We start from the raw sequence: 26,145 nt of genomic DNA, 5'->3' as shown, positions 1-26,145 counted from the left end.
GCGCTGGATATTGCTTTGAGGGTCGTCCTCGCCTTGCAAAGACGCTGACTGTGCGGTGATACCTTCTAATGTGCTAACCGTTTGCTCGGCATCTTTTTCATTGTTGTTGCGGAGTTGATGCTTGAGCTACTTTTAGCGGCGAGTTCAGCGCAACCGTTCAGTGCACGGCGCCATCACTAGCATTGCTCGATCTAGCAGAGCACCTCACAAAGCCTGAGGCTCAGACAAGTGAGTTTACACGACTGGACAAGCGGTGATTATATCACCGAAAGCTGCCGCTTTAAAACAGTGCAGCTTTTTTTTAGTGCAAGTAGCATGCGCGGGGCAGAATGTATATGTAGGCATAACACCAGCACAAGCTTGCTGCTGTTAAGTTACCTCAAAACGATTCCTTGTTTTGCTTTGGCCACACTTTCTTCAAAATTGTCAGGCCGAATCCGTTTTTAATCCCTTGGATCATCCCGAAGGCCCTGTTCCTGTCGTTGCATGAAAGGCCTGTGTATTTACTACCGGTACTTTAAAACATGTACGTTTGTCCATTCGACGCTTGCTCGTGCAGCCTGTAAGAGCATTTCCACCCGTTTGTAAAAGTAATCCGACAGCCCTTTGTTCACAGGTCACAGCTTTGCAATCGGTGTTATCATTGGGCCGAAAAAACTCAACATCACATGACGACCTGATAATTCACGCGTGTCAATGCTCCGACGGCGCAGTGACGACCCAACACCACACCCATGCAGCGAAGGCCCTCAAACCAACGCTACAAGGTCGATTCAGATCCCATTCTTCCTTTTGCGTTGCAATACAGATTCCTATCGAAACACGAACACTGACCATGCCTGAGCAGTCGCCATCGGTATCAACGGCTTCGGCCGCATCGGCCGTCTCGTCGCCCGCGCTGCCATTGAAAACCCCAAGACCAAGGTTGTGGCCATCAACGACCCGTTCATGGACCTGGAGTACATGGCGTACCTGTTCAAGTACGACTCGACCCACGGCAAGTTCGACGGCTCCGTGGAGACCAAGGACGGCAACCTGGTTGTGAACGGCGAGGTGATCCACGTGTTCGCTGCGCGCAACCCGGCGGAGATCCCGTGGGGCAAGGCCGGTGCCACGTACGTGTGCGAGTCGACTGGTGTGTTCACGACGACTGAGAAGGCCCAGTCCCACATCGAGGGTGGCTGCAAGAAGGTGGTGATCTCGGCCCCGCCAAAGGATTCGACGCCCATGTACGTGATGGGTGTGAACCACAAGGAGTACGACGGCTCGGCCCCGGTGGTGTCGAACGCTTCGTGCACGACGAACTGCCTTGCGCCGCTGGCCAAGGTGATCAACGACAATTTCGGCATCGTGGAGGGTCTGATGACGACGGTGCACGCGACGACGGCGACGCAGCTGCCTGTGGACGGCCCTGCTAAGGGCGGCAAGGACTGGCGTGGTGGCCGTGGCTGCGGCCAGAACATCATCCCGTCGTCGACGGGTGCCGCCAAGGCCGTGGGTAAGGTGTTGCCTGTGCTGAACGGCAAGCTGACGGGCATGGCGTTCCGTGTGCCTACGCCGGATGTGTCTGTGGTGGACCTGACGTGCCGTCTGGAGAAGGCTGCGTCGATGGACGCGATCAAGGCCGCTGTGAAGGCCGCTTCGGAAGGCGAGCTGGCCGGCATCCTCGGCTACACGGAGGACCAGGTGGTGTCGAACGACTTCCTGCACGACAAGCACTCGAGCACGTTCGACGCTGATGCCTGCATTGCCCTGAACGACCACTTCGTGAAGCTTGTGGCTTGGTACGACAATGAGTGGGGCTACTCGAACCGTCTGGTTGACCTTGTGCTGCACATGGCTACGGTTGACAACTATTAATAACTGCAGAACTCGGCTCTTATGGTTATTAATAGCTGATTAATTAATCATACAAATAAAGTTTTGAGAGTGTACCAATTCTCGTTTCAAGGCATTTTATTGCCCAACTGGAAAGTGACGGAATCGGAGAGTGTGTTCATGTGCTCAATTTTATTACACTATGCACTCGCACTTGCAAGTTGCAGCTACCTGTACTTACACGAGGCCTGACGTGGCAAGCAAGATGAATCTTACTACTACAGTAGTAGATCACTCGGGGCCCGAGTCGGGCGGCTTTGGCTTTGTCGAGGAAATCTAGGCTACATTTAACGGTAGAAATATTGCACGCTGCGCATACCATTTCGGTAAGTTCAAAAGTGATGGCCATCATCACGGAGATGCGCGTCATAAACAAGTATCCAGTCACAAGAGGTCAAGTCATGGCGCGATGAGTTTCCTCAAGCTGGCTGAAACTTAATCGAAGCTACAGTAGTGCAGTAGAGTACTGAAATGATTTCTTGTGTAGTGGTCTTATCACCGCCGTGAAAGCCACGTCATGCACTACCTCGTACATGAAGAAGAGTATACCTGTCTGTATCTGCGTTTCCACACGTCTGGAAGAGCTTCTTGGGACCACATGCCTACTTCTATAACAACAGCCATCATCCGGACCAAAGCGTAGGCGAAAAAATAAGAGAGAAGAGCACGGGAGACACGGAGAAGCTCACGCTTGCACGGCACGCCCCAGGTTATGCTGTATCGCTGTGTGCCCGGGCCCCCAACCCACCGTTGTTCGACAACCGCAGGTCGCCTTCAGTACAGATCTCGTAACACATATTGCACACACGAGTGTTGGCCGATCCTTTCTCGGCCTTGTTCTTTTTACCGCGGCGACGGGCCGGGAACGGCAGTTTCTTGGCCCGCACGTGGCACGCCGAACAGGCGGAGCACAGCACTCGGCCGCACAAGCGGCAGTGGTGTCTACGAGAGTCTAGACTGCCGAATTTCTTCTGACACTCCATGCATTCGGACCGCTCGCTGTCCGGTACCCATACGGGTGGGTGGGCCACCTTGGCCATGAGCATCTTGAGCTGGGTCTGGTCCACCTTGTCGAATACGGTCTTGCCCGACTCGTCCTTAAGGTCAAGTCTGGCCCCGTGGCGCACAAGTCGCGTAGCGACCTGAATCAGTCCCTTGTCCAGGGCCACATGCAGAATCGTGGATTTATCCACCGGAGCATTGGCATTCGCGCGGTGCTGCAGCAGGATCTCCGTCATGGTCGGGTCATCCCTTGTGACGGTCAAAATGTGGACACCCAACGGCGTCTGGTTACGCATATTGAGGAAGTTGACGTCAGCCCCGCACTCCAACAGCACTTTGGTCATACGACGCGACTTGGCCGCGGCCAAATGCAACGCCGTGTTGCGGCGGTTGTCGGCTACATTAACGATGGAGCCGCGCAACTGCGGCATGAGTAGCGCCTGCACCACGTTGAGGTGGCCACCTCGAATGGCGAAGTGCAGAGCCGTCTGGCCGAACATGGGGTCGCGTCGGAGGATATCCGTGCCGGCCTGGATGACTAGCGCGTTCACTAGCACAATGTCGCCGGCCCGGGCCGCCTGCAACAGCGGTGTCAGACCGTCGGGCGTTGTACCCATGGCCGACGGTCGCTGGTTGCTGTTGTATGCTCGACGGTAGCTCTCGTCCATGCGCATGAGCGCGTTGCCCATTTCCGTAGGTCTGCCACCGCTGTTGGAGCCTGAGTCGTGGTTGGAGCCGGGCTCGCGGCCCGGCATGAGGCTGTCCCGGACGTTGCTCTCACGCATGTTGATCATCTCCTGCACGTCAAAGCTGCTGGCCTGCTGTACACGGCGGTAGTCGAACGAGTCACGCGTGGGGGCCGAAGCCGGCACCTGACTGTCGTCAATGTCCTCCTCATCGCCCAAGGAGTAGGCCTTGAAACTGGCCGTGCTGCTGGTGGCCGGCACTGTGGCCGCGTATTTATCCGGCGACAGCGGCGCGTGGTCAGCGCGGATGTTGTCGATATCCACTTCAGCAGAGGGCATGGCAGTGAGCGGAGAGAAGAAGAAGTGGCGAGGACGGAAGCTGAAGCTGGGTTTTCGATATGTACTGTAGTAACGAACGCCGACGCGCTCTAGCTTGAAAAACTGCTACGTTTCGTCAAGACCTCTACTTGACTTATGAAAGAATGACAGAGCAAAGAGCGAGCGGCAGAGTCTGAACCGAGAACGAAAGTGCATAACGTGCATACTGAGATCGAGTGACAAAAGCCGTCACATCGAGCCTTCACACAAATTTATCGACATTTGGCGCTCAGCCGCCAATCATATCCTTCTACCCCCCCCCCAAAAGTAAGCATATCATCAGAGACAATCGCCATTGTGGCGATCGTCATTTGCCTTTGTATGGCAGCTTGCGCGGCTGTCCGTTGCAGTGAATCTTCGACTGGTATCACAGAGTTGAGATCTGCTACGAACAATCGGATGTCAGCCGCGCTGCGATGATGTCCACATACGCCACCTAAGTTGCGTTTTTCACAGTTTCCATCCTGAAACCTCATGTCTCCTTAGTTACGAACTGGGCGGTGGAGCGCTCCATGGCATACACACTGCGCATATCTGCGGCTATCTAGCAAGGCAACAGCACACACACTCCACTTCGCAGCTTGGAACCGTCTCGAGTGAGTCCAAGCAGAATCGCAACGACATGGACCGCCAACGTGGCAGCGTCAATTAATGGCTTTGCATGCGGACGCGACTGCAATCAAAAGCTCAGAACCAACGTGAAGCGTAGGAGCCCAACAATCTCGCTGCTTCTGGGTTGGGTTGCAATGTAGCCAACAAACAGGGAAAAGCAAAAAAAAGCCCGGCACAAATTCACATTTGACTCAAATGTGAGTTTTGTGACAAATGCTTTACACCGCCTACCGACATATTTGTGCATCAACGTCAGTGGATAGTCGCTGGAGCACCTTTCTCCACTGCAATCGCTCCTGCCACAAGAAATCATCGCTAACGTTGTTTTACCAACTAGCCGAGCGCCGCCGCTACGCGGCGGTAATTTCGGTTTTACTCCAGATTTTTGCCATATGTACGTAAATCGACTTCTTTAGTTTCATAAATCTGCGTTTCATTTGCTACAAAATGCTGAGTTCCCAGTAAGCCGTGTAAATATTTCTACCGGTACAAAAGAGTGAGCCCCTAGCATCATACTTACCATGCTCATAAACGATTACGCTAGTGATCTTGGCAAAGTCTCTTTATTGTTGTTGGCTATCACTGTACCTTCATCTTCCACCCAGAAGCACCTGCACTTCAGTCTAAAACCGCTAAATAAAATATTTAGTTTAGCGTCGTGCTCGATTTCACGGGCCGTTTCTGAGACCTAGATTGCATCAATGCAAAGAATATCTGTCCAGCTTGCATCAAATACCCGCTTGTACTGCCTGGTTAAGCTTGTAATAAACTGCCTATTAACCACTTCGCAAACCAAACTCGCTACTTTGAAAGAAAATTAAAAGTGTTACAGTTTGAATATTTAATAAAAATATTCAAGCTGTAGCATTTTTTTATGCCTTGAAGTGTGTTCATTTTGTGCTGATTCAGAATTAGTCATTAGACACTCAATCTGTGCCTGTTATGCTTATAGCCTTTGAATATAACCATGCGTCGCAAGACGCCTTGCTGTTGTTGTTGTTGACGGCGGTATTTTTATTTGATACTTAATTGATGATTCCAAAATATTAGGCTCTAAGTTGATTAACGTTTCTTTACGGGCCTTCTTATAATAACCAAAATTGACACCTCTCATGTTGTGCTGTTATCTTACCACTGCATATAAAACCTTATTTTACGCCCTTGTCGGCAACGCGTCTACCTATTAAGAAGTATCAGAATTTTGTTGTCTAAAAAAACGCTAAGGAAACAATGGTCAAGTTCAATTCGCTTACAGTAGTAATTGTCATCAGCACATATAACTTCTTTTTGTTCACACGTCAATCTAACACTATATATCTTTGTGGATCAAGTGACAACGTTTATAAGCACAGTTTTGTTCTTACGGCCAGTCTACACGACCGGCTACTGCTGTACATGTAACATGTACGATTTAGCAATACCAGAAACCCACTCAGATAACTTATTAATGCTAATATTTTTGCAGTAAGAAAAATGAAATTTCATTTTAGTCAGTGTAACACACAGATCCTACTGAGTACAGAGTATTTAGTATACTTAAACCATGTCCTCGGAAACACGCATGCTTACGTGTACGCTAAGCACCCTACCCTCCGTTTACTGTAGTATTCAAATATCAATAACAACATGCATTATGAAAAAGTATTTAATATTTAAACGATGCCGCCTTCGGACTTTGTGCAAATCCCCATATGTAAACTGGGAAACACATGCATTTATTGATGTCAACTACACATTCTAGTTTTAACCAATTGAAGCCACCTTCGCTGCGCTCGGCAGCCAGTAGGAATATTTAAATTATTTTATCCAATGATTTGTCCGGAAAAGCGTGACAGGCACGACAATTTAGTGTGACGGACAGACAGGTTGCTGCAGTAGATGTTTAAGATTCATGGACCCGACCAGCTCTAAGAAACGAATGAGCCAATAACAGGACCCTAAAGCAAAAATAAGATGGTTGGATTAGAAAAAAAACACGCTAGCTCTTGAACTGATCAGGTCCATGAATTGGTAAACTACTACGTAGTACGTTATTAATACCGGTACATTACGTGATGAAGACTGAAGATACCTTTACATGGTCAGTTTGGACACCAGGGGCTTGCTCTGCTACCGAATAACCAAACTCTGTTGCGCTTTGCAGCAAATAAGTCTTTTTTAATTGAAGATTTCTAAAATAGAGATAAAACATACTTACAATAATCCAGCCAATCAGAGGCCACAAGAGTAACCAATCTAGTTTTGTATCGACTATTCTAAAACGCTCCAGCAATTAAACTAAATGTCTGCCTCATCTAGCGCAAATCGAGTTTTCAGCTGCTTTAAATTACTGTGCCAAACTTTCACATGTAAAAAAAGAGGATCGTACAACACCACTTGAAATGTATCACTAGTTTAAGAAACGTTTAACGGAATACAAGTACTGTCTGTAGTATCGAAGTACTTAAGTTCTTCGAAGTGGTACATGTTAGCAAGCTATTCGTGGTCTAGCCCCTGTTCATTTTCCAGAGCCTCGATCTTCGCGATGATGCGGCGGATGTTTCGTTGTGAAACCTCATCAGCGACTACTTCTTCGTACAGATGCTCTAGCTCTTCGACAAAAGCCGGCTCCGCCTCAACAAGAAAGTTGAAGCATTCCGGATACACACAAAAGTTGCCAAGAGAAAAAAGTACAATGCGTCGAGAAGCCGTACTAGTCTCCGTCATTGCCAACTCAAAGAGCTCCCAAGGAGCGTCATTTCCGCAGAGTGCCTCGCACAACTCGTCCGAGTTTCGAACGAGGTTTCCGAGTGCTCCTCCGGCGTTTGAGCGCGTTTTATCCTCGTCATTGTGAAGATTCTGCACCAAGAGAGGGATCGCAGGACGAAGTGCGTCGTACAGATCTCCGGTGTGGAACGCTGCGTTACCAATGGCAAAGCACGCAAACCGCCGAACGTAGTTGTCCGGGTCGGATAATCCTCGAATCATTCCAGCTAGAACCGTATCGGACGCTTTTCCGCTAAGTGGTGTAATTAACTGCTCGTAGAAAAGTGTCGAGTGTCGACACAAATTCCCAATACAATTTAAGGCTTTTGCACGCACCATGGCCTCTGCGTGTTGTGTCAGCTCGTAGAACTCTGATAGCAAATCGGCTCTTAGAATGCACTCGTAGTTGTCCTGGGAACTGCGGGCCAGTTGACTCACAATTAAAAGCGCGTCGATGATCAAGGAAGGTGAGTAGCTGCTACTCAGCATCCCACATTCTTTAATGACCATCATTCCGTCCGCTTCCACAAATTGTGACCCAAAATGTGTCGAACTGGTCACAAGTCGCGACAGAAAGCTGATCGGTAGCTCTAGCACCGACGCCTCGAGTTGCAACTCTTTCGTCGAGAAGACGAACCGGAGCACACCAAGCAGTTTCTGTACGCACTTGGCATCGTACAGGATTTCCTGCGTGTCCACAAGGAGCTCCTCCGACACGCTATGGGCGAAAGGAATACCAAGGACCTTGACAGTGGCGTGTACAAGCGCCTTGACGGCGTTGCTGCCCCCCCCAACGATCTCTGGCCACTGGAAAAGATACTCGATGTGCTTCAACTCGAGTAAATTTACCAAATGCAGCAACAAATGTTCGTTCACCGCGATCTCCATTTGCAGCTCGTTGCACTGCAACTCACGGACAAGGCGCAGTAGCTTGAGGAAGCAGAACAACCCCCAAGGCGAGAGGAGATCTCCACCGCCGGTTGCCATCATCTCGTCAAAAACCTCCCAGACTTGATCCTGTTGGAAAACCGACCTGAATAATTTCATCTCCTCGGTGTGATTTAACTTAGCAGTTGCATCTCGTGATTGGGCAACTTTTGACGCCACTCGTAGCAAAAAAACAATGCCAGAGTCTAGCAGTCCTTGTGCTCGAATATTGTAGCTAGTGAGCATCTGCGCTTTCGTGATATTCCCGTCTTCGTCAGTGGAATTATTGCTAAATAACCGAAAAATTGCATCAGAACAGCGCGAAGTAAGCGCCCCGTGAACTACCAAGTCCCACAGCTCCTTATCCATCGACTCTAAAGCGTCAGGGTTGCCATTGTTGCCAAGTGCAGACTCGTCCATGTTGCAGGTCTCGATAATCTCAGCGAAAAACGTGCTCAACGCACTCAATAAGGCCGTGTCGTTCGCGTCGTGAAGCACAGGGAACAACGTCTGTGCGCAGCGCCAGATCTGCCGCTTCGGGAGCACACCGCGACGTAGGATGACTGACAATAATTCCGTTGCAAAGTACTGCTCGATCTGGTGTAACCCGTTGGACGAAAACCCCCATTGGAGAATAGTGAAAATGTCGGTGTCACGGTGTTTCTGGAACACAATTTTCGTGACTGTGAGCTTCTTCGAGAGAGGCGCAGAGGACCGACACGCGTGCATCAGGATCTTTAGGATGCAGCAGATAGTGGACTGGTCCGCGTCTTCTTCGCCAATGTCTGCCTCGCCCTCAGTCTCGCTTTGTTTCAGTCGCACTCGCTCGTTAATTTCATCCCCAAGTAAGGCGATGAGTTCACCGACGCCATTGCTGAGCAGCTGAGAGCCGACATCCGAGTGGACTTTTACCCGAAGTTTGTATAGATGCCTCACATCTCGTAGACTGGACGTCTCCATGGGCTCTGTATCGTCACGAACTAGAGTCAGCACAGGAAAGGGTTGGAGAGGGCTCCAGCACTTGGCATCAGGCTGGACGAAAGCTGCCAACGCGAACACGGAGTACAGACCCAAGTCTCGACCGGTTTGGGAGATTCTACCCCCTGGAGAACGTGAAATCCCCGACGCATGGAGGATTCTACATAAGGTTTGTATCACTCCACATGGATACACGACCTCGAGGAGCGTCGTTAGATTCTGCGAGCGATCGATCATTGAGCCCAGCCACTTCAGGATTTTAGAGTGAGAAGCTGCCACGACTTCGTCCTTGCAAGTCAATAGCTGCGAGATCACGTCGACGTCGCCTTTGCAGAACTCGCGATAATCTAAATGTTCTAAATCGTTTCCAGATTCCATCGAGTTGATGATCGTTGTGTAGATCATACAGCATCGCACGCACTTGTAGACCACGTCGCTAGTCTGTTCTTGGTTGACTTGCAGCTCCCTACTGGTCTCCACCAAGTGGGTCAGAAAGCGATGGATCTTGTCTTTAGACTGCAGTAAGCCACTGAGTTCTGTTAGTTGATCCGTTTTCTTCAGCTCAAGCACTAAAGAGCGGTACAGCAGCTGCAGCAAAGACCCAATTTTGATGCAAACGTCGCTGGATAGATCCGCAGTAGGGATCGACGGTAGCAGACTGACGGCATTGGCGAATAGTGGCGCTCTCAAGAGCTTATCGTCGACTTGTTTCCCGTCCATTTGTCGACTGATCTGACCCCAAACAGTTAGAAAACTCTCGAGAACCACGGAACGAACCGGTCGAGCAGGTGGAGATGGCTCACGGTTGTTACTTTCGTCCGCTGGAGGTGTGGGAACTTCCGTCTTGACAGTATGCTCGACTGGAGTCTCCGGTTTAGAGAGCTGTCGACCAGTTTCCGGGTCGCATATCTTCCACTCGCCACTGGAGCGCAGACGCTCCACACTCGGCTTAATTTTCTCTTCATTGTCGCCTCCTGGCGACTTGTGCAGCTCATTGTCCTTGAAGAATCGAGGCAGAGTGCGAACTTGACGCTCGAGCTGAAGACGCGTCTCTAATTGGTCGGGTGTTTCTTGTATAAAGGGATGTTGTAAGATCTCGGGCCACTTGAGTCTCTGCGCGGGGTCTTTGTTCAGTAATCCCTTGAGGAACGTCTGGAACTCTGCAGACATTGCGGACGGATACGCGACGTCGTCACGTACGATCATCTGGATCAGCGACACGATCCGGTCTGTGTAGAAGGGAGGCCTCCCTGTTGCCAGCTCGTACAAAATGACGCCTAGAGACCACAGATCCACCGTGTAGTTGTAGGGTTTCTCCTGCACCAGCTCTGGAGCCATATACAGTGGCGTGCCCTTGATCGACCGCAACAGACTCGTGTCGTGTGCGATGGCACGAGCGAAGCCGAAGTCGCAGAGTTTGATCTGTTGCTTGGAGCCAATAAGGATGTTCTGCGGCTTCATATCTCGGTGGATTATGCGGTTGGAGTGCAGAACATGAAGCGCTTGAATGAGCTGAATGGCGATTGTCCTGATCTCCTCTTCGGGGAGACTGTGTTCGTCTTCTAGGACCTGGAAGAGCTCTCCCTGTGCGTATTCTGTGACCATACAGAACTCTCCTTCTGTCTCAAACGAGTCCATCATTGCGATGATATTGCAATGGTTTAGTCGTCGGAGGATATTGATCTACCAAGGACAGTGTTTTGTAAGTTTTCAGACTTTGTTGGATTTCTTTGTTACTCTAGGGGGGATGGATACCTACTTCTTGGCGTAGATTCTCGAGATCTCGAGCGCTTTTACCCTGCTTTGTCACGAACTTGAGCGCGACAATGAGCCCCGAGTACTTGCGGCGACCCCTGTAGACCTTCCCGAAGGACCCTTCGCCGATACGCTCCAAGATGTGGTAGTTCTCCATGCTGCTCAATGAGCGTGATCTTCACGAGTTTCTTCCAATTATTTAAGAAAATATTATATATCTACTATTTCTAAAGCATGCATGATTTAATTCAAAATAGAGAATTGAAAAATGGATCAGCCACACCTAATGCTACAGCTAATATCTTGATACATGTGTCGCGGTAATCCTCCTTAGGTCGAAGTCGTGTATCTAGCAGGCCGACGTAGGAGCTCAGGTTTATCACGTAAATGTAAAGCTGTTGTTGTATTCTTGAGCACTTCTCTTGTAAGAAGGTAAATTACGACTGAGCTTTTACCTAAAGCCCCCAGCTGAGCACTAGGCTCCTTACTTTTGCAGAGGTCCAACGCAAATTCCCACCCTTGTCGACGGCAAGGCGTTCCACTCTAAGCTTGGAACGCTGACGATTGGTCCGGAGGGCGCAGTTGCTTGGACGGGGCCTGCGACTTCTGCAACAAGCAGATCTTCCGGACGCAGTCCGAGAGAATGGCGAGTCCTCCTTCTAGCTGTGTACTGTGACAAATCTCCCCGACTACCTCTCGGTGTCCTCGCCTTGCCTCCTTGCCCACCCATCCAGCCATGAGGCACTCCTTCAGTACCTTCATACACCATCCGCGGTACGTAGATCAGGAAAGACAGGAGCAGCGTCGTCAACAGGTACCCACCGACGACGAGGTCACCTACTCTGTCAGCGACAGCAACGGTAGCTTCCTTCGTAGCTCGTGCGTACCTTCCGGTGGCTGCCCACAGTAGCCGTGCCGCTTCAGGCAAGAACAGGCACCAGGAGTGATGGAACGCTTCGCACCACTTCAAACAGAGGCGTCTTACGATCCCAGAGCGTTCCTCGTAGTCCCTCAGCACAGCTATCGGAACCAGGAAGGCCAGGGTCAACAGGGACGTCGCGAGCTCTGACGGTAGCAAGGCGAGCGCGTACGCGTCGCGGGCCGCTCCTACAAACCGCTCGCCACACGTGTAGAAGAAGAAGTAGGCCGCTTGAACGTTGTATCCTAGGCCCGCCAGGAACGCCCACGAGACGTTCCGCAAAGGCGTGGTTATCGCCCACGTTACGATGTTCACTACTGCACTGCCCACGAACTTTGGTTCGACGCCGTCCTCGACCCACGCTAGAGGAGACGTCCAGGCAACCCGATCACTCATAAGTCCTGATGATCTTCAAGTGGCAATCCCCATTCCTTGAAAGGTCGACCGCTCCTTTCTGGGTCACTTTCCATCAGACCGTTCCGTTCTCGGCGCCACTTCCCAAGGTTGCAACCCGCACGCACGCCAAGGTCAGCCATCAAACTGAAACTCCCCTCCAGTAATATCTCATTCCTTAATCTCCTCCCTCGGGCCACACCCCTCTTCCTCGACACCTCGCTCCTTCGCCATGTCCACACGGTTCACTTCGGCAGAGCGGAAGAAGGCCCATCAGGTTCTTCACGCGGCCCTGGACCAAGACGAGCTGGGCACGTTCGGCAGCGACGCCCGCGTCCCCAACGAGGCGTTCTTCGACGACTTATTGTCGCGTCTTGGCGGCAACCCGCAGTCGTCGGGTCTGGGCTACCTACAGCAACCGACTCAAGACGTCCTCAACGGCGACGCGGCGGCCACTCTCCAGGGTCCTGTGGTGATCCTCCCGTCTCTTCCAGGTTCGTCAACTTCCAGCGGTGCTTCGTCGTCGCCCAAGCTTCGTAAGGGTTCCAAGCGCAAGGCGAACGAAGACTCGGCCACCAAGTCGCCGGCCAAGAAGAAGCGTTCCACTGGCAAGGGCAAGAAGGCGGCTGACGTCCCTGCCGAGGACTTCAGCGACCTCCTTGAGTTGAGCTCTACTGCCCCCGCTCCGGTTCGCAAGGCAATCGTAGCCGTTCTGGCGAAGGCGGCCGAAGCCGGCAAGAAACTGTGGTGTCTAGCGTTCCCTTGGTCGGGTAGGACGCTCAACTACGATCCCAATTAGTACCGGCACGTGCTCCGCGCCCATTGGCGATTCTGGATGGCGAATCGCCGCGCCTTCTGGGAGTGGGCGTTTCACCCTCCACTCGAGCCCGGAACGGATCAATCGAACCGTCGCAAGCTCAAGATGCGCGCCATCCATGCCCGTCTCGCCTTCACCAGCACGTGCATCGAGACATGGGGGTTCTACGTCTTCATGGAGAAGTTAGACCAGCACCCCGAGATGTTGTGGTTGGGAGGGCAACCCGGTCGCTATTCTCGTGAGGCGCGTAAGTACGATGGGTCAGTCGCGGACGACCTAGCCGTTCTTCGCAACAAGGATCGGAAGAGATACGCCGCCACCCTTGAGAACGCCTTGGATTCCGCCAAGATAGACGCCTACGGATACCCCAGCGTGCGCGTCTTCTTGGAGTCTACTGAAGCGCTAACCCGAGAAAAACCGTCTCACGATCGCGGCACTGGCACGCATCCGCAAGAACATCATGTCCAGCGTACGGCCCAAGGACCCCTGGGTAGAAGATCGGTCGGCCGAGCCCTGAAAGTCGATCGTAAACAATTACGCGGTCAAGCAGGTTCTAGACCTGATAACGGCCCATATCATCGAGGCTCCTACGAGAAACCTTGTGTGGGCGCACCGACTCGCGCAGAGATCGAGCGCGACGACTGGTCCGACTTCGAAGACGGCGAAGAGGACGACTACGACGAGAAGCCATCATCTCCTGCGGCGGACAAGAAAACGACAGGCGAAGAGGTTGATGATCTCGATGAAGAAGAAGAAGAGGAAGATCTTGGGTGAAGACGATGCCGAGGACGACGAAGATTATGAAGACGACAAGGAGTCCTCGAGCAAGTAGCGTTCCGGCGCTCCAGTTTCGCGTCTTTTGTGCCATTCTTCTTTTTAACACTTAATGTTGTGTTCCTTCTTGGACTTCGTACTCATGCTCTCTGTACTTCTCATAGCGCTCCTTCTTGAATCTCGTATTCATGTTCTCCGTACTTCTCCCTCCTTCTTTTCACACACCTATTTCCAACCGCTCGCCGTTACTCACAGCGTTCTATCACAAACCCGTTCCACTAGCCAAACACGTTGTTCTCCCTTCGACACCGTCGAGCCGTTCCACCACCGAATCAACTTGAAACAACCCAAAAAATGTAAGAAAAACCATCACGCCGTGCGCAGAGACCTCGCCAGTCCCTCGCACTCTCCACTTCCTCCCGTGCAGTCCCTGACCTTACTCATCCCAACAGGACTACCCCTGCTAGAACAGTATCTCGGCGTTGTCCACGTCAGCGTTGGCTTCTACCAACCTGGCGTTCCGACATAGTTCCCGCAGACCCCTTTTTCGGCGGTCTGCATCTTCGAAAGCACGAATCAGCGTTCCAAACTCGGGCGCCAAAGCCGCTCGAGACAGCCAGAAAGTCTCATACGTTGCCGTGAGCACCAAATACTGAACCTCGCGTTTCTCCACCCTTTTGGCCAACACATCCACGACAGGCGACGATACTCCCGAAAAGGCAGTTTCCTCTCCACCAACATTCAAGCGTTCCACAAAGCTGGTCGAAGGAAGGTCTCCTTCTCGCAGCGCCCATTCCATCTTCGGAGGTGTTCTCTTCGGCTTCTTCAGGCCTCTCATCCGCGAACGGCCTACTCCAACGACTACGGAATCGTTTCAGGCGATTCGCATTTGCCGTGACGATTCGGTTGGGGTGCATGGGGATCGAGATCTTATAGGCGCTCTCCCCGACTTGGCCGACTACTCGGTATGGGTCGTGCCAGGAGAACGCCAGCTTCTTGGTTCGGCGTTCCCCAGCGCGCGCTCGGAAGAACTGATACACCCAAAGTGCATCTCCTTCTTCGTAAGACACTTTCACCTGTTTGTCAAGCTGTTGCTCGTGCCGATTCTGGGCCTTGAGTAGTTGTCTTTCCATGAGACGACGTGAGTCGCGCAGCGAAAGATAGAGTTTCCTCCAAAACACCGCGACTTCATTGCGCTTCCAGTCCTTGCCCGGGTTTCAGGAACGCCAGGTCAATCGGTAACACTGGGTCACGCCCATAAAAACTGAAGCACAGCGTGTCTCCTCGTCCCTCGTGGATATCCGCTCTATAGGCGAAGAGAACCCGTGGCAAGTACATATCCCAGCCAGTCTGCGTCTCGTTCACGAACATCCTTAACATTTCCATCAGCGTTCCGTTGAATCGTTCCACAAGGTCCTGTGTCTGTGGGTGATAGGCAGCACCATACCGCTTCTTGATATCCAGCGTTTGGTATACCGACTTGGCCAGGTCTGACGTGAAGTTGGTTTAACGATCACTCAGTAGGCGTTCTGGAACGCCATGTCGACTAATTACTCCTCTATCATTACGTTCACGAAGGAGATAGTTTCCAGCGAGGCGACCGCGAAAGCTTCTGCCCATCGCGTAAAGTAGTTCACAAACACTAAGATGTACCTATCCCCTCTTTTTTTTTTGGAACATGGCTGTCACTTAACTACTGGAAGTACCTAACGACACCCTATGACCTTGACGGCGGCTGTCTCAATCCAACCGCCCTTCCCTATGCCTTACTGGCATAAGGCGACCTGCTCCGCTTACAGTGGAGAGGCCGTGGGCCCCAAGAGGCCCTTATCCGTTTCCCGCTGCAGCCAATGTCCGACGTCATTGGCCGCATGTGTGTATACCACTGCCCACTGCTCGGTGGGACCACCTCCTGGCCCTAGCTTGACTTGGACACTACGCCTGTCATCCATGGCCATATTAGCCAAGGCATCAGCCATCCGGTTGTATTCACGATAGTGATGCTGCCATGTGACCACTGTCAACTGGTCTGCGGCCCGTTGACACTGGAAGTACACGCTCTGTAAATGTGCCGCTCTGGGCGGTTTCCTCGTTCTATGCTGCTGCAAGATCAAATGGCTGTCACCGATGACATGAAGGGGGGACCACCCCTCCTGAAGGCATGCCCGGAGACCCATCAGTAATCCCATGGATTCAGCAAGATTGTTGGTCATACGATCAGAACCGTACGCCATACTGCTTACCCAGCATATGGTCGTGCCGGTCCCATCAAGCTTCGTTTTGAGCACCACGGAGCCGCTTCCTCCTGGGCCTGGGTTTCCACGCGACCCCCCGTCAAAGAATAGTAAGTACCGCCAGGGCCCAGTCGTGGTCCTGTCCCGCGACATCTGCTCGGGAGCCCTGAGGACGTGACGCATTATGTTAGCAGCCCGGTCGTACAGTATCGCTGGCGACTTCTGATGGAGATGGATATGTACTGTGTTATATCCGTGCATTAGTCTGGATCTCAAGGAGGCGGAGTGGTGCTCCTCGGATACATTGTTGAGGGGATCGAAATGGGCCACCCTCCATCTCCAGACTCCGTGAAGATATAAGGCCACCCCCACTCTCCAGCAACTTTCGGCCACTTCCGTAAGCACCGGGGTAAATTCGTCCAGAGCCGCCGTCGGCCGCTCTGGGTGCAGTTGCATCACAGTCTGCCAGATGCCGGCTGGTAGTTTTGGTAGGATGAGGCTGAAAATAGCAGACACGAGCTTAGACGACGATAGCCATCGCCGAAGCATAACATTCCGAAGTCGCACTGCTGCTGGGCAGGTCCAGAAGACGTGATACAGGTCAACCCCTCGCTCCCTGACGCAAGCTCGATGAGGGCAACCTGGAAATCCTCTGGTCGGGTCGTACAGTGAGCAAGCGTAGGTCTTAACTTTGTAAAGGAGTTGTTCTCCCCATGGGCCGAGCCCCACAATCCGGCGAAGTCAACGCCATTCCAACTGTGCCAGCCCAGAGCCAGCATGGATGCTGGCCGAATCCCAGCAGCGTTGGCGTCGATCTGCGCTGGAGATGCCCTTGGACCTGGATCGTGCGACAATGGCGGTCCTGTATTGTTGGCGAGACCGCCACCAATGACGTTGGTGCTGGCGAATACATACTAGGCGGCTGATCCGAGGATGCGGGGTTATCCCGGATACTAACACGTCCGGAGCCATGGCTAGGGCCACCTTCCTTGCGAGGTGTCCCCCGCCGTGTATCTGTCCCAAGCTTGTCCAGTTGCCCATTCCTGACGTGACCCATGCCGAAGGCGGGGTAGCAAAGTCCAGCTCTACCGTGAACGGGTGATCTAGCGGTGCCGCCCGAAAACGCACCTCCGCACTGTGTGCATTTACCCCCAGTATACTGGGAAAATTGGTGATGAGCAGCACCATGTAGTGTTCGAGTTGACTACGTGCGCTGTGCGTCCATCGGGGTGTTGGGTTGAGAAGCGTGCAGTCCAGCCTCCCTCCGCGAACACCCTTTAAATGGATCATGTCCCGCAGCAGAGTTCCACGTCGGAGGAGAGCTCTGAATTGTCGTCCATCGACTGTACCGCCACTGCTTCCGTCGTAAAGTCGGAGGTCCGCGACTGTGGCATACGGGAGCCATTCATAACACACTGCACCCACCGTAGCAGCTTCCACTTGGATGGACTGTCGCCAGGTTGTCGAGTTCCGAAGTCTGGTTCCATCGACTCGGAGGTGACGTCCCTCCAGATCCCAGTCGAAGGTCAGCAGCTCGAAGTGACAGGCTAGCTGGTAGAGGGCCCCAACCTGGCTAGGGGATGCAAGCGAGGACTCCTTCCCGCCCGTACGTGCCACCACCAAAGCTCCGGACTGCCACATCGAGTGATGAATCCGATAAGGCCCGGGAAGCTGGTGTCCGATATTCGGAGAGAGTACCACTCGTGGCGGCATCTGTCCTGCAGTCAGAGCCTTGGCAAGTAAGATATCGCCCACGATGTGGGCCTGCAGTGTTCCATGCAGCGCCCACTTGGTGACCGTCGTTCCGGCCATCGCTAAAAACTCGGCCCGTAAATTGGGAATCGCCATTCCACCCATTGTCCTGGGCAGAGCTGCCAAGTCCGCGTCCAGCCAGGCCCTCGAGCCTGGGATATCCAGAGCAAAGGTGTAACGGGCCAGGTATTTACTCCGTTACTTGCTTACACTATAGTGTTGTTGAAGCTCGCAATAGGACGACTGAGTCTTAGGTTTAAGGAAAAATCAACTCTGACTTTATTTTAGGACCAAGGCCACAGCCCTGGCCACTCAAATACACGTCATAGTCCAATTGGCTAATAATGGGTCTGGCTCCCCATATATCAGCCAATGGTATGACAGCATTTCAGCACACGCTAGTCGTGTGCTGATGCACCTACTTTTGTAAAGAAATCTACCTACTTATGTAATGGAGGGGCCCATTACATTACCCCCCTCTTAAAGTTGCACTTACGCAACATAAGCACTGATGAAGAACATTGGAGAAGACGGCTGGAACGGCGGAGACAGCGGCGACATCGGCCACACTCACGACATCAAGCCACTGGCGTATCAACAAGAGACACCACGCTCGGCAACGAGCGTGCAGAGCGAGAACGCATCTCAGACAACAGCTTGGAGGCCACCGTCGCTGGCGCTGGTGTCGACACACGTGGGCTTCGAGGCGCCAGGTGAGGTTCTGGTGGAGTGAAGCTTGGACTTCTGGAATTGTCCTGAGGCGCATCAAATTCTCTGCGACGTCGTGTCCGAGCGGGTAACGGAGCATGCTCACGCGCAGTACGCGTGAGTTCGATTCCCACGGAGACCAAACTCCGCGACAAGAGCACGAGCAAGTGTTTTTGCAAGGAAACGCTGGTACGATGATCACCACAGACGCAAAGACTGAGCGCCGACTGGAGACTTCTTGTGCTTGGGGATACGCTCATCGTGGAACGTCCACGATGTTCTAGCAGACACGAGGATCACGAAGACAGCGCACGAGGTACTTGAGACTGCGAATACGGGGACGACAACCACTTCGCTCAGTTGACTGAGCGACGATGTGCGACTGCACAGCGTACGAAGAAGTATCTTGTAGACCCATGCGACTGCGACGTCGGAATATAGGTGACCTGCGAGCTGGGGTTTCACTCGTCGTCGTGGAACCTCGCGTCACTCGCGCCGCACTCACTCACTCACTCGCTCTCACTCACTCACTCACTCACTTACTCACTCACTCACTCACTCATTTGTTCACTCGGCTTACTCACCGAGTGGCTCAGCGGTACAGTGCCGAGTTCTCGTGTAACTGGTCACCGGTTCGATCCCGGCGTCAACTCCAGTTTTCTTCTTAATCATCATGGCGAGCGCCTCCGTGTACCCGCGGAGGCTGGTCGCCTTCTTCACCGCGGATATCAGCACCCGGCTCACTCACGCTTCGGAACGTGAGTGTCTTCTCGTATTCGTTCACGATGTCGGGAACGTCTTTACGCAAACGACTGCGCGGCTCCCAAGTATCTTCACCTGGGGGGAGTCCCAGCCAACGCACGCGATAGTGTTGTTCCTTGTCCCGCAGGGCGCGACCCTGTGGAAACGCTTCAGTGTCCCCGTCACGGGTACCATGACACTGGCGAAAGTCGTGGTCGACGATTCGCTCAACGATCCAACGCTGAGCGCCCGAAGAGTCGATCAAAGGAGGAGGACCATCTCGCTGGAAAGTTGCCGCGTCACTCGAGGACAAATCAGCGTCCGGGATCTCGGACGGATGGTATTTCTTTAAACGTCCGACGTAGAACGTCGGATGTAGCCGTAGTGTCGAAGGAATATCCAGAGTGTAAGCGTCACCAATGGTCTTGATCACCGTAAACGGCCCAATAAAGCGCGGCGCGAGTTTGTTCGCGCCGAGGTTGGTAACCGCAGAGTTTCTGATACCTTCAGTCGACAGGAGCACTCGTTCGCCTGTCGTAAACGTGGCTGTGTTCTTGCGGCCAGCCTTATCAGCGTTCTCCTTCTGCTTGTCCACTGCGTCCTGCAGTGCGTCACGAACATAGCGGGTGACCGCTTGGCGCTGTAGTACGAGGTCGGAGACGACTGCGGAGTCGATTGGTCGCGCCGCATGCTTCGGCGCGTAGTTAGCTGGCGCAAGTGAGCTCGATGCGGAGCGTGTCACTGCGTTGACCGACGTGGGAACAGGGGATACACTCGAGATATCATTAGCAACCGGTGTATATACACGTTGACCCAGTACCGGTGTAGCCGCCGGAGACATCGCAGATGGAGTAGACGGCTTGTCGGCAGCTTCTTCCCCACCCAGAGTGGAGACACACGGCGCTGTGGGATGGCCCACGGCGAGGAGAGCAGGGACACGCGGGTGTCGCGCGTTGTTAACGAAGAAGGGCGTCAGCCCAGTCGACGCGTGTACCGCGTTGTTCAGAGCGAACTCGGCCAGTGGCAGAAACGAGCTCCAGCTGGAGAACGACGTCGCGTAGCTTCGAAGGACGTCTTCGAGGACGCGATTTACGCGCTCCGTCTGGCCGTCCGTTTCCGGATGGGCTGCTGTGGACATCATTAGCTTCGAGCCCAGTAGCTCGAAGAGCTTTGACCAGAAGGCCGACGTGAAGCGCGGGTCGCGGTCGGAGACGATAGATTCGGGAAGGCCATGATGACGGAAGACGGCATCAAGGAAGTGCACCGCGGTATCTGCCGCGGTGATCGCATCCGACACCGGAATCAGGTGAACCATCTTGCTGAAGCGGTCTACGAATACCAAGACACCTGATCGTCCTTTAGCATCGGGTGGGAGCCCGAAGATGAAGTCCATCGACACCGAGCGCCAGGCCTCGGTGGCCACTGGTAGAGGACGCAAGGGAGCCTGCGAAGACGAGGCAGGTTTCACGCGCTGGCAGGTCTCGCAGGTGCGCACCCACTTACGCACCCATTTGTACAGGTGTGGCCAATAAAAGTCGCGTGACACAGCGGCAAATGTCTTCTCGCGACCGAGATGAGCGCCCAGCGGGGCATCATGAAACTCATGGATAATCCGTGAGCGCAGATCGGGGTCGTTAGGGACAACGACACGTGGGGCATCGAAGTTGTCGATGCTGTACGCCAGCAGCTCGTCCTCGAGACGATATCGGTGGATTTTGTTTCGTACAGAGCGGGAAAGGGCTCCCAGTGTGTCGGCGCTGGGAGAGCGGAGATGCTTCAGGATACTGGAGCACGTCGAGTCATGTTCGTAAGCAGCTCGGATCTCGTCGCGAAGTGGCATTACCGGGGAGACGCTCGTCAGGTTGACGCCTGACGCCTCACACGTGGCACACTCGTCTACATCGTCTTCATCCAGCAAAGCTTGTCGACCCAATGCACCGCGTGGGTCGTAGTCGGGACGCCGAGACAAAGCGTCGGCGAGAATGTTGTTCTTGCCGGGTTTGTAGTGGACAACGAAGTTGTACTCCGAAAAGAACGAAAGCCAGCGGGCCATCCGCTGGGAGAGATGAGGACTCTTCATCGCTGTCCTCAGCGATGCATGATCGGTGTACACCGCGAAGGTATCCTCACCCAACAAGTACACTCTGAACTTGATCAGAGCGTAGCGCATCGCAAGGAGCTCCTTGTCGTGAACAGGGTAGTTGCGCTCCGCCGGCTTCATCTGCCTAGACTGGTAGCTTACGACACGCTCTCGATCTTCTTCATCGAATTGCATCAGCGCACAGCCGATGGCGAAATCGCTCGCGTCGCAGACGACGTGAAAAGGCTTCGAGTCATCCGGGAGCGCGAGGATTGGGGCCTCGGCGAGACTCTTCTTCACCGAGTCGAAGGCGGCTTGATGTGCGGAAGTCCACGACCACGACACATCTTTCTTCAACAACGAAGAGAGCGGCTGGATCAATCCGGCGTAATTCTTCGTGTACTTGTGGAGATAATTTGCGAGACCCAGCCACTGACGCAGTTCAGTGGGATTCTGTGGCGTAGGCCACGCACATATCGACGACACTTTCTCGGGGTCGGCGCGGACGCCGTTCTTGCTCACAAAGCAGCCAAGCACCGGAATCTCCGGCGCGCAGAATATACACTTCTTCAAGTTGGCATACAGCTTGTTTTCGCGCATCACTTGGAAGACTTGCCTCAGATGCTTCAAGTGGACTTCAAGCGCGCTGAGGCCTCCCTCAGCGCGACTGTGTACGAAGATGTCATCGAAATAACTCGGTGCGAAGTCGCGGAGCGGGCGCAGCACATGGGATACCATGCGATTGAACGTGGCGGGAGCATTCTTCAACCCTTGCGGCATAACAAGCCACTCCCAGAGCATACCACTGGGAGTGCTTACCGCTGTGAGCGGTATATCGCTCAGCCTCATGAGGATTTGGTAGAACCCATCGGTCAAGTCGATGGCGCTGAAGACCTCACTACCCGACATTGCGTCGAGCACCATGTCCTTCCGAGGAATCGGCGTCTGGGCAGGGATGGTAGCGTCGTTAGCTTGTTGAAGGCATGGACGATGCGCCATCCGCCCGTGGCTTTCTTCACACAGAAGGTCGGACTGGAGTGCGGCGATGTGCTCTCACGCACATGACCCGCCTTGCGGCGGCTCTCGAAGAAGTCATCGATAGCTTGGACCTGATCTCGCGGGAGCGGCCACTGCCGCGTCACACAATACTTCGAGCCGGGCACGAGATCAATCTCGTGGCGAATTCCTCGGTCAGCTGGCAACTCAGCTGGGATCTTATCCGGAAATACATCTTCATATTCGCGGGCGGTCTCGTAGACTGGATTGCCGGATTCGCGTAGCGCGTCCCAAGACTGCGCTGCGAAGCGCTCCTCGCGGGCCGACTTCGGCTCAGCGCTCTTTGGGCGCGAGGGAGCGTCGCCGTCACTGACTGCATTCACTTCGAGCGACGCCGAATCGGCGTCGGTGATCAGGCAAACCTGTTCGATTTCATCGTCCTTGAGGCCGCGAAGGAAGTTCTTCCAGGAGAGACCTGGAAGTCGAGTGATCGACCCTGCCTCGCCAGGCGGGTTTGCAAGCTCGAGTGTTCGTCGGCGGCCAGAGGTACCTTCCACATACTCAAGCACGCAGACCGACTCCGTCGGTGAGCTGTCACTTGGTACGGGCTCTCGGCGAGGTTTCAGCCGACGCCGCTTCGACTTCCTCTTTCGCCGCCTCGAGTGCAAACTCGAGGATGATGAGTCGCTCTCGCTGGACGAGATGTCACCCCCCTCTAGCGGGAGCCCCTGCTCGACCGCGGTAGTGTTCAGCGGGAGCGCCAACTGCTCGACCACCGGCTCAATTGACGGGAGCCCCTGCTCGACCGCCAACTCGTTCGTCTGCGGGAGCCCCTGCTCGACCGCCATCTGGTTCGTCTGCGGGAGCCCCTGCTCGACCGCCATCTCATTCGTCTGCGGGGGCCCCTGCTCGACCGCCGTCTCGTACATCTGCGGCAGCCCCTGCTCGACCGCCAGTTGGTCTTCATCCCCGCGTCGCCGCGGGGACTCGACGGTTAACAGCACTGCGCAAGCCGTGCAGAGAGGGCCATCGCTCACTCTGTGCACAACGTGCGTCGTGGATGACCGGTCCACGACGGTGACGTGAGGCCAATCCTTCTGGGCGACCAGGAGGTGCGTGAACACCTCGCTCACATCATAATCACTGCGGCGCTTGACCGACCGGGCCAACCAGTCAATCTCTGGTTGATAGCGCGTCAGCCACGGCATACCCAGGATGCAGTCAAACGCGTAATTCATCTCAATGACGAGGAAGTCGTCGTTGCTTCGGAAACCGTCGAACGTGTACGGAAGGGTAATCTCGCGCCGCGCTACGCGGCGTGATTTCCCATCGGCCAACTTGACAGCGACCTCCCCTCTACCTTTGCGGACAGTGATGTCCGACGGGAGTACCGACAAGCACGACGCGCGGAAGAAGTTGTTGGTCGCTCCTGAATCAAGGAGCGCTCGCAGTGGTCGCCGGGCACCGGCGACATGAAGACTGACAATGATTAATCTTGAATCGCTCGGCGTGGTGGTGGCATGAAAGTGTGCATGCAGCACAGGAGGGCTAGGAGGTTGGGTTGCCACCGGGGGACCCGGACCTCCATTCCAGCCAGTAGGGCGCCCCGCACCTACTGACCCTGACCGTTTTTTGGCTGGTCAGAACTCACGGGCTCGGCATCGACATGCGCAAGCACTGGAGCTGGCGCGCGGCACTCCGCCGCGCGATGACCGACCTTCCGACAGCGGAAGCAGGTGAGAGAACGATTGTTCCGAGCACCGCTCCGACGCGCTGCATAACGCTGACGATTGCTCGTCGCATCGATAGCGTCGATGTCCATGGGCTCGGGCGCAGAATCCCGAGCAGAAGCAGGTAGCGCGTGAGCGTATGACGCCGCAACCACGTAGTCCTCGCGTAGGGCGAGGGCGAATGCCTCTTCGAGCGTAGAGGGGTCCGATCTTGTAAGGCAGTAGCGCGTCATGCCTTCGCGCATACCGAACACGAATACATGAACCTGAGAGGCCATATCGATCGGCTTAGACACGATGCACGACGCGAGGTGTCGTGTCTTCTGGATGTAGTCGCGCATAGTCATCGTGCCTTGCCGAAGGGCGAAGAAGTCTGCCCGAATTCGGGATTCATCTTGCGGCGGCTCGAACGCGAGCCGAAGGTCACTCTGGAGGGTATCCAGAGTGGGGAAGACGTTGGGATCGACAACCAACTTGCCGAGAGCCCATTCCTTGGCTTTCCCAGACAGCCGCGAGAGGAGGAAATGGACCTTCGCGGAAGGCGCCTCGATCAACCTCGAGGCGATGGCGATGTCGATTTCTCGAAACCAGCGATTCAGCGGAAGTCGATCTTCTCCGGCACCGGAGTAGGTGGACGTCTCTAGCTTCACGACGTCATTCGTGGAGATACGCGAGGGAGTTGACACTCGCCGATTCCAATCGGCGAGCTCGCGTTCCATGAATTCTTGTGCCGCAACGCGCTGCTCGTCGGGCGTCGCTGAGCGCAGCAGCGACGTGACGACGGCTTCTCCGGACACCGCCGCAAGGCGGTGGAGAGCTTCCCACTCGATCCGAGTGAGATGGAGAAAGGCAGCGTGGTCGAGGTCTTGGCTCATGTCGAACTTGGTCGTTAGAAGGACTACGAAGTGCTACCAGGTGTAACGGGCCAGGTATTTACTCCGTTACTTGCTTACACTATAGTGTTGAGGAAGCTCGCAATAGGACGACTGAGTCTTAGGTTTAAGGAAAAATCAACTCTGACTTTATTTTAGGACCAAGGCCACAGCCCTGGCCACTCAAATACACGTCATAGTCCAATTGGCTAATAATGGGTCTGGCTCCCCATATATCAGCCAATGGCATGACAGCATTTCAGCACACGCTAGTCGTGTGCTGATGCACCTACTTATGTAAAGAAATCTACCTACTTATGTAATGGAGGGGCCCATTACAGCGCCTGTTTCACCTTCTTTCGTCGATTCTGCCGGGGCTTAGCTTTGGGTAGCTGAAGTACTTCAATCTTGTCGTTTTTTCGCACAGGTGGTTTTGAAGCAGCCTTTGTCTTTGTTTGTACAATGTCCTTTGTCAGTAGCAGTTTTTGCTTAGGCGGCATAGACCCCGACTCAGACGAATCCAGTTTTGTCTCCCACGTTTGCGTCAAAGTTAGTAGGTCGGTGTTGCAGCTTGTGCTGGTTGATTTACGGCTTGTGGTGCTTGTTTTGGAATCCGACTTCACAAAATGTTGTCGCTCGTGGTCATGGGGGAGCTGTACATTGCCTCCCGCAACTAGTAGACCATGTTCAGCTTGCTCCATGTCACGAATCATTGCCATTGTGTCGATGAGATCAGCTGGATCAATGTCAGATCCTGTATCACTCTCTTTAGCATCACCAAGAGCCGCAGTATCGTCCGTGCTATCGTCGGGCATCGTTGTCGCATCTGGCGTGTATGTAGGTAGCTTTTGCATGCCATTGCGAACTAATTCTTTCCACGATTGCAGCGCTGGGTAGAATACTGGACTGGTTAATCCGGCAAGGTACTCCATTACTGGCTCGAACGCAGCTTTTGCATAGCAGTACTTCTCTTCCGATGATAACACCACCACATTTGCCTGTTCACGTCGCCTCAGCTTAACATATACAAGCCGCGGCTTTTTAGTCCGAGATCGCACTTCACTCCGCTCAACCCCACGCGGCGGTGGTACTTCCGGGTTCACACCTTGTGTTGCGGTAAATGACTCTTGTGTTGCCGAAACATCGTCTTGTGTTGCTTTCCATACTT

The 26,145-nt window shown here is 53.8% G+C and overlaps 3 protein-coding genes across 3 annotated transcripts; 1 reads left to right on the top strand and 2 right to left on the bottom strand.

Moving 5' to 3' along the window:
• Nucleotides 1-835: 835 nt before the first annotated feature.
• Nucleotides 836-1,860, top strand: PITG_01938 (glyceraldehyde-3-phosphate dehydrogenase; the record flags this gene model as incomplete). The annotated part of the gene is made up of 1 exon (XM_002908481.1): nucleotides 836-1,860. One exon carries the CDS (start codon nucleotides 949-951, stop codon nucleotides 1,858-1,860), a length of 912 nt encoding a protein of 303 aa, XP_002908527.1.
• Nucleotides 1,861-2,336: 476 nt separating this feature from the next.
• PITG_01937 (myosin-like protein) lies at nucleotides 2,337-4,021 on the bottom strand (the record flags this gene model as incomplete). Its single annotated transcript, XM_002908480.1, has 1 exon — nucleotides 2,337-4,021. The coding sequence occupies one exon, from the start codon at nucleotides 3,903-3,905 to the stop codon at nucleotides 2,589-2,591; it is 1,317 nt and encodes a 438-aa protein (XP_002908526.1).
• A 3,010-nt stretch (nucleotides 4,022-7,031) lies between these two features.
• On the bottom strand, nucleotides 7,032-11,118 carry PITG_01936 (protein kinase, putative; the record flags this gene model as incomplete). The annotated part of the gene is made up of 2 exons (XM_002908479.1): nucleotides 7,032-10,889; nucleotides 10,966-11,118. 2 exons carry the CDS (start codon nucleotides 11,116-11,118, stop codon nucleotides 7,032-7,034), a joined length of 4,011 nt encoding a protein of 1,336 aa, XP_002908525.1.
• Nucleotides 11,119-26,145: the final 15,027 nt, after the last annotated feature.

Source organism: Phytophthora infestans, genomic scaffold (genome assembly GCF_000142945.1).
Source record: "Phytophthora infestans T30-4 supercont1.2 genomic scaffold, whole genome shotgun sequence".
NCBI classification, from domain to species: domain Eukaryota; phylum Oomycota; class Peronosporomycetes; order Peronosporales; family Peronosporaceae; genus Phytophthora; species Phytophthora infestans.
This window is presented reverse-complemented; position numbering and strand designations above follow the sequence as displayed.